The 12,042-nt window shown below is 40.2% G+C and overlaps 2 protein-coding genes across 2 annotated transcripts in view; both read right to left on the reverse strand.

Moving 5' to 3' along the window:
* Positions 1-12,042, reverse strand: part of LOC105862011 (aldehyde dehydrogenase, dimeric NADP-preferring) — a 200,407-nt gene that overhangs the window by 136,358 nt on the left and 52,007 nt on the right. The gene's annotated exons all lie outside the window — the stretch shown is intronic.
* Positions 1-12,042, reverse strand: part of LOC105861990 (multidrug and toxin extrusion protein 2-like) — a gene marked incomplete at its 5' end in the record, with an annotated part of 57,688 nt that overhangs the window by 27,896 nt on the left and 17,750 nt on the right. The window contains 2 exons of the mRNA XM_075993976.1: positions 836-903; positions 1,760-1,873. Of these exons, the coding sequence (XP_075850091.1) occupies positions 836-903; positions 1,760-1,873 (182 nt within the window). The remainder of the gene's footprint in view (positions 1-835; positions 904-1,759; positions 1,874-12,042) is intronic.

Consider the following 12,042-nt stretch of genomic DNA (forward strand, 5'->3'; position numbering starts at 1 on the left):
CTCTCGCCTGCAACTCCAGCTACTTGGGAGGATTGCTTGAGTTTGAGATAGGCTTGGGCAATATAGCAAGACCCCGCCGCAAATGAATAAATAAGATTAAAAGCTTTTAATAAATAAGATTAAAATGAATAAATAAGATTAAAAGGTTTAGTCTTAAAATAAGACTAAAAGGTTTAATAAGATTAAAAGGCGTTTTTATCCCTTTTAGACCCTATTTTGCTCTTTTATGGAACTTATCAAATATGATATTTGCAACTATCTTATTCATCTATTTTTCTCCATCTCCCTCCGGGGCCACAAGAGGGCAGGAGCTGTCTCGTCTCCCCAACTCTGCACTGGGAACAAGCATGCCAGGCATCGGGCTGTTTCTTTTTTTTTTTTTTTTTTTTATTTTTTTTTATTATTTTTTTTTTTATTTTGGCATATTATGGGGGTACAGATTTTAAGGTTTCAATAAATGCCCATTTCCCCCCCTCCCCCCAAAAGTCTGAGTCTCCATCATGACCATCCCCCAGATGGTGCACATCTCACTCATTATGTATGTATATACCCGCCCCCCTCCCCCCTCCCACCTCCCCAAGGGCTGTTTCTTTTTAATGTGTTCTCAGTGGTCACCCGCAGAGTAGGAATTTCCCCACTGTGTGTGTGCGGGACCGCAGCCTGGAAGGGCTGAGCAACACGCCTGCGTCTCACAGCCGGGAGCGGCGTGGCCATGGTCCCGACCCCGCTCTCCCCGCCAGCCGCGCTCTCGGGCTGCCTGGTCCCCCTGCCCCGTGCACTGAGCACCTGCAGTGACTGCGGCCTGGCCCGCAGGGCAGGCGCCTCTGGAGCTCACCATGTAGGCCACAGACGCCAGCTGGTAGACGATGCCCTGGGCTCCCAGCTCCGTCACGTCGATCAGTCCTGGCGCCGGCACAGACACACGAAACACGTTTCAAAAGGTGGATTACAGCAAACATTTTCCTTATGAAACTAGAATTTCTTCTCATTTAAGAGAAGCCAACAATGCCCTCCAGAAGCACGGCCTGATGGGGCAATTCAGCGCCTGTGCTCAGACCCCAGACATCTGTCCCCAGGGCGTTAGCACGGTCTCATCAGCTCAGATGTGACCAGGGCCCATCTACAAGTCCTGACTCCACCAGGGGACAGAGGTCAGGTTCAACGGTGAAGAGAGGGAGTCTCCTAGAGGTGTGGGCTGTGCCGCGGCAGGGTGGTGTGGGGCCCCGCGGCGGTGGGAGGGGAGGCAGGCAGGCCGCACGGAAGCGCCTGTCACCGCAGGCCAGTGATCACCGCCCTGTCTCAGCTGCTTGCAGTTACTTTACCAATAACAAGATGGCTACACTGAACACCTACGGCCAAGACTCGTAAGGTTCCAACAGAAACACATCCTGGCTAAAACAGGGCCAAATCAGTCACTCTGTGTTTGTAAAAGTCTCAGAAACTTGGCTTGGGGCCTGGCAAAAGCCAGCTGAGCACGGGCTGGGCTGAGAGGGCCAGGGGCGGGCTGGGGCTCTCATTCTCCCAGTCCACGACCCTAGCAAACCTCTCACCAGTGGCCTCCCTCTCCTCACTTACGCAATGAAGGACTCTATAGTGAGGCTGAAGCCCGCCCAACCTGAATATGCCTATGGTCACACGAGGACTTAGCCCTGTACGGAAACCTCTAGAGAGCCCGAGGAAATGGGGCAGGACCGGGACGCTCTGGAGTCACAGCCAGCCAGACCACAGAGTGGTCCCTGCTGGACTGCTGCTCACAAACCTGCAAGGAAGGTCCCGATCTCAAAGGTCCACCACTCGATGCACACCATGAACATACTGGGCACGGCCAGGTAGATATAGGAGTCCCACTCCTGGAAGCACTCCCTAGTCCAACCTAAAAACATGGGAAGAAGACATGAGTTTGCTTTTCAACAGGCTCTGACCTCAACAATTCAACGTTGCATACTCGCATCCTGCAAATGACCAGAGACTAGGAGTAACCTCAGTTTTCCAGCAAAATGTATCATAAAGATGTCAAACAAAGCTAGGCATGGTGGTTCATGCCTGTAATCCAGTGCTTTGGGAGGTGGAGGCAGGAGGATCTCTTGAAGTCAGGAATTCAAGACCAGCCTGAGCAATATAGCTAGACCCCATCTCTATAATTAAATAAATAAATAAAAGATGTCAAATAGGACCAGAGTTTGAGATGGCAGGCACTAAGCTGGCAATACTTACTGAAACTTAAGTCTGTATATGCCCTGTCACACATTCTACTCCTGGGTAAAAATGGTAGAAAAATGTTTACAGAGCTCCATAAAAGAAAACACGGAGAGCATTCACTGTGGCAGACTGTGGTTGTGGGGTGTGGAAGACACCGAGGAGACCATCACACTGGGGAACTAGAGAAGTAAAATCTGATAGATTAATTAATATTATAGATAAAAGCAAAACACTGGATTTACATATGGCAATGTGGATAGATCTAAAAATACACGGTACTAACAGGCAACAAAACAGATAAATTGGGATTACATCAAAATTAAAAACTTCTGTGTATCAAAGGACACAATGAGGCCAGGCGCGGTGGCTCACGACTGTAATCCTAGCACTCTGGGAGGCCGAGGCGGGCGGATTGCTCGAGGTTGGGAGTTCGAAACCATCCTGAGCGAGACCCCGTCTCTACTAAAAATAGAAAGAAATTAATTGACCAACTAAAAATATATATACAAAAAATTAGCCGGGCATGGTGGCGCATGCCTGTAGTCCCAGCTACTTGGGAGGCTGAGGCAGCAGGATTGCTTGAGCCCAGGAGTTTGAGGTTGCTGTGAGCTAGGCTGATGCCACGGCAGTCACTCTAGCCAGGGCAACAAAAGTGAGACTCTGTCTCAAAAAAAAAAAAAAAAAAAAAAAAAGGACACAATGAGCAGAGTAAAAAGGCAACCCATACATGGGAGAAAATATTTGCAAATCATGTATCTGATAAGGATATAAATAACTCCTACAACTCAACAACAAAAACAAGTGGCCTGATTTTAAAATGGGTAAAGAACTTGAATAGACAAGGTTCCAAAGTTGATATACAGATGGTCGACAAATACACAGAAAGATGCTCAACATCACTAAGCATCAGGGCAGCGCAACTCAAAACCACAGTGAGGTATCACCTCACACCCATTAGGGTGGCTACCATTAAAAAAAACAAGTTTGGGCAAGGATGTAGAGAAATTGGAACCCTAGTGCACTGTGGGTGGGAATGTAAAATGGTGCAGCTGCTGTGGAAAAACTACAGGATGGTTCCTCAAAAACTTAAAAATAAAATTACCATATGATCCAGTAATTCCACTTCTGGGTATATACCCAAAAGAACTGAAAGAAGGGTCTTGAAGAAATATTTGTATACCCATGTTCACAGAAGCATTATTCATAGCAGCAAAAGATGGAAGCAACCCATGAGTTGGTTTTTAATGGGTAAGTAGTTTTGCAAGAAGAGTGGTGATGGTTTTACAACAATGTGAACGTACTTAATGTCACTAAACTGTACACTTAAGTGTGGTTAAAATGATAAATTTTATGTTTTGTATATTTTACCACAATTAAAAACAAAAAACCAAAAAGAAAACAATGTGTTAGGTCAGAGGTTAATGAACTTCTTCTGTCAAGGGCCAGATGGTAAATATTTTCAACTCTGCAGACCCAATGGTCTGCTGCACCCACTCAGCTCTGCTTTAGCAGCGCAAGACCAGCCACGGGCAATATGTAAATTATTAGATGTGGCTGTGTTTCAATAAAACTTTATTTATAAAAACAGGCTATAAGCAGGACTTGGCTCATGGGTTTGAAGCTCAACCTCTGTGCTAAGTGAAAAAGTTTATGACAGAGAAGTCTAAACTATAATACTACTAGGTAAATATAAACATATACATGGACCAAAAAGAAGCTACATATTTTTCAAAGATACATACTAAAAGGCATATATCAAACACAGAGAATGCCTTGAGGGAGGAGAATGGGAACTATGAAATAAAATGGAGAAATATCCTAAAATGGGACAGGGACAGTGACAGAAATGATGACATCAGTGTGGTATGAATGTGAGTATGAGAAATTTGGTTTTTCGCATCTGAAGTTCAGTACAGGAGAGGGAGAGAAGGGAGTGGGCAGGAGGTAGGCACTGAAAGACATCAAGGAATTTCTACAACATAAAAGCAAAGAAAGGCACCAAGAGCCAATTAGCAACTCGCCTTATTGGGGAGCAATATGGTCTTCTCAGAGAAGACAAGGGTCTGGGACCTCACTGCATACCCTCAAATTTGGAGGTGATGGTTTGAGGAAAGAATAACATGGAGAACTAGCAGAGAATGAACTACATGAATTGTTTGATGACTATAGGTGGCAGGAAGGCAGGGGGTCAAGGTGCAGGCCATGGTGAGCAGGGCACCAGCAAAGTTCTGTCCTTCGTCTGTAAATAAAGACCAGAAAACCTGCCTGCCAGCTTGCAGTCACGGGCACAAGCAAGCTGCCTAGTCCAAGTCACGAGTGCAAAGAGTCTCCATGTATAGGAGAAAGGCCCGAACTTGAAGTACAGTCACAGTGAGGAAACCCTGAGCTAAGAAACTGGGTTTGAAACAGGTATATTCCATGAGACCTCAGCAGATAAAACCTTTTAAAAAATGGACAAGGCATGCACATGACTCACAAGGAAGAACACTCCCTTGGGAAGATCAGCTCACAGACAAAGACATAAAGAAATCAGTCTAAACAACAGTTTGATGTGGCAAGTATCAATCAGACACTGCTTGGTGAAATTAAGCGTTATATTTCAACACATCTAAGATGTCATTATGTACCAAAAAAGAGTCTGACAATTAAATTATGTACGATATCTTAACGCATCAACTGGAAGTTGAATTCCAATTTTAGAGATACTAAAATGTGAAAAAATATGAATCTTGGAATCAACAAAATACAAGTCTTGGTATGTTCCATGACCCAGGACATAATCAGGCAATAAACCCAATGCCAGGAAAGAAACTTCATAAAACCAATACACAAAAGATTTCTACCTGATGAAGTAGAAATAACAGTACAGTCTGAAAGAAATTTTAAAATAAGCATTCTTAAAATGTTCAAAGGCAGGAGGATTTGAAATAAGGATAAACAGAAATAAAAAAGAACCAAGTATTATAAAATCTTAGAAATGAGAAATATAATTGTTGAAATTAAAATTGAGAAATGAATTCAAAACTAGATAAGACACAGCTTAAAAGATAATTAGTGGCTCTGTTTTTTTGTTCCTAGAGGCAAGATGGCTGATCAGAGACATCAGCTGCCGGAGTGTCTCAGTAAGAAATTTTAGATGAAAGAGAAAAAATGAACAAACATAGATCAGGTGTGGGTCTGAGGAAAGGGTGCCATAACCTTTAAGAAACTCCATAGGAAGAAGTGGAACAGAACAGGAAGGAGAGAGGTATCAGCAGAGACCAACCCTCAAGAGGCTTAGAGTCCAGTGAGAATGGCAGGTGGAGCAGTTTGTTTCTCTCTCCCTTACACCTCGGACAGTCAGTGGGTCTTCCGAGCTGCTGGAGAGACTTTCTACCCACATGACCCCAGAGGCTGCTGTCCTCTGCTGTGGCAGAGAATAAGGACTCACCTGGAAATTCCAAGGTCACACCCACCACGTGGGCATTCGAGCACTTCTTCTGAGGGACCAGATCCAGTCACAGGATCCAAAAACAACACTGCAGCTAGGTCTGTCAAGTGCCATCTACTGATATGGAGGTCAATTTGCATGCCCTTCACAGCATTTACTGACTCAATCACACAGGGTGTGGCTGTCATCCACAAGCACCACCTACTGGCTCAGAGGTGAAACTGGATATCTATGACCAAGGCATTCATCCAGAACACAGATAGCCATCAAAGCACCCACAAGCAAAGCCAAAGGTTCTTTCTTAACATACGCTACCAACACACCCATATGAGTGAGGGGAGGGGAAAAAGCCCTATCTAAACAAAAAAAATTCAAAAATAAGAAGCAATAGCTGTCCAGAATGAGAAGGAATCAGCAAAAGAACTCTGGAAGTATGAAGAATCAGAGAGCAAAAGGACACCCTCAAAAGGGAACACCAGCTCTCTACCAATAGATACCAACCAAAATGAAAATATTGAAATGGACAGATAAAGAATTTCAAATATGGATTATAAGGAAGCTCAATGAAATCCAAGAGAAAATGGAAAACCAACTCAAAGAAATCAGAAAAACAATTCAGGTTAGAAGTTGGCTACTAAAAAAAAAGAAAAAAAAATTCAGGAAATGAATAAAAAATTCTCAGATCACAGAGAAATAAAACTAGAACTCCAAGAGAAACACTCAATTCTACATAAAGTCATGGAAATTAAATAACCTGCTGTTGAATGATTATTGATTCAATGATGAAATTAAGATAGAAATTAAAAGATCCCCTAAACTGAATGACAAAGAAGATACAAGCTATCAAAATGTATGGGATACAGCAAAAGCAGTCCTAAATAGAACATTCATAGCCTTAAATGCCTGCATCAAAAAGACAGAAAGATCACAAATTAACAAACTAATGACACATCTCAAGGAACTAGAAAAGGAAGCGCAAACCAAACCCAAAGCCAGCAGAAGAAAAGAAATAACTAAGGTCAGAGCAGAATTTAATGATATTGAAAACACGAAAATTATACAGAAGATCAATGAAACAAAAAGTTGGGTTTTGAAAAGATAAACAAAATTGATAGACCATTTGCTAGATTAACCAGGAATAGAAGAAAAAGCACTCAAATAAGCTCAATCAGAAATGAAAAGGGAGATATTACAATTGATACTACAGAAATACAAAATATCACGTGAATAATAAGAAAATCTCTATGCTTATAACCTCAAAAATGTAGAGGAAATGGACAAATTTCTGGAAACACACAACCTCCCAAGACTCAATGAAAAAGAAATAGAACTCCTGAACAGAACAATAATGAGCAAAAAGATTGAAGCAGCAATAAAAAATATCTTCCAACCAAAAAAAGCCCTGGCCCAGATGGATTCATGGCCAAATTTTACCAGACCTACAAAGAAGAGTTGGTACCAACTCTGGAAAAATTATCTCATAATATCAAGGAGGGAATCCTCCCCAACTCATTCTACAAAGCCAGAATCACTTTGATACCAAAGCCAGGAAAGAACACAACAAAAAAAGAAAACTACAGACCAATACATTCTATGAATATAGATGCAAAAATCCTCAATAAAATACTAGCAAACCAAATTCAACACCGTATCAAAAAAATAATTCACCATAACCAACTGGGTGGGCTTCAACCCAGGGATGTTATGATGGTTCAACAAATGTAAATGAATAAATGTGATTTACCACATAAACATAAGCAAAAACAAAGATCACATGATCATCTCAGTAGATGCAGAAAGAACATGTGACAAAATTCAGCACCCTTTCATGATAAAAACCCTCAGCAAACTAGGCATAGAAGGAACATATCTCAAAATTATAAAAGCCATATATGATAAACCCACAGCCAGCATCATACTGAATGAAGAAAAGTTGAAAGCATTGCCACTAAGAACTGGAACAAGACAAGGATGCCCACTGATACCACTTCTAGTCAACATACTGCTGGAAGTCCAAGCCAGAGCAATCAGGCAAGAGAAAGAAATTAAGGGTATCCAAATCAGGAAAGAGGAGGTCAAAAATTCATTTTGCAGATGATATGACCTTATATGTAGAAAAGCCCAAAGATTCTACCATGAGACTCCTGGAATTGATAAATAAATTCAGCAAAGTCTCACATTATAAAGTCAATGTAAACAAATCAGTAGCATTCCTATACACCAATATAATCAAGCTGAGGGTCAAATCAAAGACTCAATACCATTAACAGTTGTCACAAAGAAAAATGGGAATATACTTAACTAAAGAAGTAAAAGCTCTCTACAAAGAGAACTATGAAACACTGAGGAAAGGAAAGAAATCACAGATGACACAGACAGTGGAAAAACATATCATGCTCATGGACTGATAGAATCAACATTGTTGAAATGTCTATACTACCCAAAGTGATCTACAGATTCAATGCACTCCTTATCAAAAAACCAACATCATATTTCATAGATCTAGAAAATATAATTCTACGCTTCATGTGGAACCAGAAAAGAGGCCAAATAGCTGAAGCAATCTTAAGCAAAAGGAACAAATCAAGAGGTATCACATTACCAGACTTCAAACTATAAGGCTATAATAACCAAAATAGCATGGTATGGGCACAAAAATAGAGACACAGACCAATGGAACTGATATAAAGCCCAGATATAAAACCATCCACATACAGCCAATTAATCTTTGACAAAGCAAACATTAATGTGTGCTGGGGAAAAGAATCCCTATTCAATAAATGGTGCTGGGAAAGTTGGATAGCCACATGCAGAAGATTGAAACAAAAGCCATATCTCTCACCACTCACAAAAATTAATTCAAGATGGATAAAGGTCTTAAATGTAAGGCATAAAATCATAAGAATTCTAGAAGAAAATGTTAGAAAAACTCTTTTAGATATCGGCCTAGGCAAAGAATTTATGAAGAAGACCCCAATAGCAATCACAGCAACAACAAAAATAAATAAATGGGACTTCATTAAACTAAAAAGCTTCTGCACAGCTAAGGAAATAATCAACAGAGCAAACAGACAACCTACAGAATGGGAGAAAATATTTGCAAGCTATACGTCCAATAAAGGACTGATGATCTGAATCTACAAAGAACTCAAGCAAATGGGCAAGGAAAAAAAGATCAAATAGCTCCATTAAAAATTGGGCAAAAGACATGAACAGAAGCTTCTCAAAAGAAGATAGGCAAATGGCCAATAAACAAGCAAAAAAAAATGCTCAATGTCACTAGTCATCAGGGAAATGCAAATCAAAACCACAATGAGATATCACTTTACCCTAGTCAGAATGGTTTTTATTAAAAAGTCCAAAAACAACAGATATTGGCATGGATGCAGAGAGAAAGGAACTCCATGCACTATTGGTGGGACTGCAAATTAGTACAACCTTTATGGAGAACAGTATGGAGATTCCTCAAAGAACTAAAAGTAGACCTACCATTCAATCCAGCAATCCTACTACTGGATATTTACCCAAAGGAAAAGAAATCGTTTTATCAAAAAGACACCTGCACTCAAATGTTTATTGCAGCAAAAGTCACAATTTCAAAGATGTGGAATCAACCCAAATGCCCATCAATTCACAAGTGGATTAACAAAATGAGGTATATGTATATCATGGAGCACTACTCAGCCATGAACAAGGATGAATATGCCTTTTGCAACAATTTGGATGGACCTGAAGACCATTATCCTAAGTGAAGTATCTACAGAATAGAAAAATAAACACCACATGTACTCACTATTAAACTGGAACTAGCTGATGAGCATACATGAGCATAGAGAAAAGTAAATCTAAAAGGCAATCAAGCAGAAGGGAGGGGGGCAGAGGGGATGGATGAAAACCTATCTTGAGGGTACAATGAACACTATCTGGGTGACAGGTACACTTTAAACCCTGACTCAAGCATTATAAAAGCAATCCATGTAACCAAAACATTTGTATCCCCATAAGACTTTGAAATAAAAAACATAATTAGGGAGCTGGGAAATAATAGGCATAAATGGAAAAGAAATCATAAAAGAAAAGGCTAACATTTTTCCTAAATGGAACAGAGACTCTCAGATTAAGTACACTTTCCAACACTGGTGATGGTTGTGCTTGTAGCTCTGGCTTGGGTGATGCACAGTCAATATATGTAACTAAAATGTTAACCCTAATATTCTGAAATTTAAAATAAATTAATAAAAAAACCTTTCCAAATGCCTATGAAATCCTCATGTGGACATGTTGTAATACATTATACAAATGGGAAAGAGAAAATCTTTAAAACTATGAGAGAAAATACTTAATTGTCTACAAAGCAAACACAAGCAGGTTTATGGCAGACCAAAAAACAAGAAAAGAAGTGTAATATCAGTCATGCAAGATTACTCTCGACTTAGATTTTTTATACCCAGCAATATTCAAGAATGCGAATAAGCTAAAGACATTTTAAAAAACATTTAAAGACTGAGAATTTATTCCTTTACAGATCTTTGCTGAAAAAAGGTGTATTTCAGCAGGAATAAAAATAAATCCAGAAGGAAGAAACAAGACTCAAGAAGCAACAGTGAAGAAATAAACATGTTGACAAGTCTAAATATGACAAAATTATTTTATTAGAATTTTTAAAAATCTAGAACTAAAATTATTAGTCAACAATAACAAGACAGATAAATCTAGGAAGAGGGGAACTTAAGGTGTGCTACCTTATCTGGGAAGAGGGCAGAGATATGAAAAAACATGTATATTAAACTATTATACTGAGCATTACAGTCCAATAACCATTCCTCCTTCTCTTGGAAACTCCTGATTTTAATTTAGGTATCCATACCTCTCTTGCACACCGATACTGAAATACCTAGTCTTGGACTTCCAGTTACATCAGCCAGTTAGGTAAACCTTTCATGGTTAACCCTTTGCACTTGGATGTCGAGTGACTCGACACGGTTAGCAAAAACTATAGAGATTAAAATTACTCTTTGAATGTATCAATAATTTGAAATATAAAAAAATCCAAATATATAAGTTTGTATGAAAAGAAACTCTAGTTTTTTATTCTACTGCCATGCTTTGTAAAATATGGGGTATTTAAAAAATTAAATCCCGAGTAGAATAAAGGAATCGAGAAAAAAGCAAGCGAGTGCAAAGGGTTAAGCTAGGTTGAACTGTTTTTTTCCTTTCAATACCCATAGCTGGATGTATCCTAATAAGTATGCATACTAAAAATTTAAGAATATTTACAGCCCCCAATGTACTACTTGATTTGAGTGAGACTTGTCAGTGCACGCTAAAATCAATGGGTGAAAAGTTACTGGGGAGCCAGACAGTCAAATCATCTCCATCACCCTACAGAACGCTTTCTAATCATTAAGGACAAAACGTACATTTCCAGTGGAGAAATCTGGCAGTCGCTGCCTCAGCCAAATGATAAAACCCAGCATCACTGACAACCGTACGCCTACAGATGTAATCCACTAAGCACACACCATCCCCTACGTAGTATTCTTACCCCAGAACTTTAACCTGATTCTACTCATGAAGAGACAAATCCAGAGTGTGGACACTCCACAAAACAATTAGCTTAGACTCTTTGAAAAATCAGTTATGAAAAACAAAAAGGATGGGGGAAATTCTCTAGATAAAAAGAGGATAAAGAAACAACCAAAGGCAATGCATGAACGACTAGATGCTGGGTCTCAAAAACAGGTTTAAATGCACAGCATTCCGGGCAAAGTCAAGGAGATCTGAATCTTAAATGTAGATCACATGATGGTACCGAATATTATATTTGGTAACTTTTTCTTTTTTACTTTCTTTGGTATGATAATGACACTGTGGTTATTTAGGAGACTATTACTGAGGAGAGAGATATGCGTGCTGAGATAATTACTGAGGAAGTACCACAATGCCTGCAATTTACTGGATGGCATTACAGAGGGTCCAAAATACGCATTTGTGTCTAACTACTTGGATACTGCTCTCTTCCCCCACCACTAAGACTAAGGGGGGAGAAATTAAAACAAAGATAATAATTGACCAAGGAGATGAAAAGCACCTTCCTATGGTAGATTTCAATCCTCATTGCTCAGCTTATGTATTAAGAGCAAAGCCAGGCCGGGCGCGGTGGCTCACACCTGTAATCCTAGCACTCCAGGAGGCCGAGGCGGGAGGATCACTCAAGGTCAGGAGTTCGAGACCAGCCTGAGCAAGAGCGAGACCCCATCTCTACAAAAAATACAAAGAAGTTAATTGGCCAACTAAAAATATATGGAGGCCGGGCGCGGTGGCTCACGCCTGTAATCCTAGCTCTCTGGGAGGCCGAGACGGGCGGATTGCTCAAGGTCAGGAGTTCGAAACCAGCCTGAGCAATAGCGAGA

This window comes from Microcebus murinus, chromosome 18 (assembly GCF_040939455.1).
Source record: "Microcebus murinus isolate Inina chromosome 18, M.murinus_Inina_mat1.0, whole genome shotgun sequence".
Taxonomy (NCBI): Eukaryota; Metazoa; Chordata; class Mammalia; order Primates; family Cheirogaleidae; genus Microcebus; species Microcebus murinus.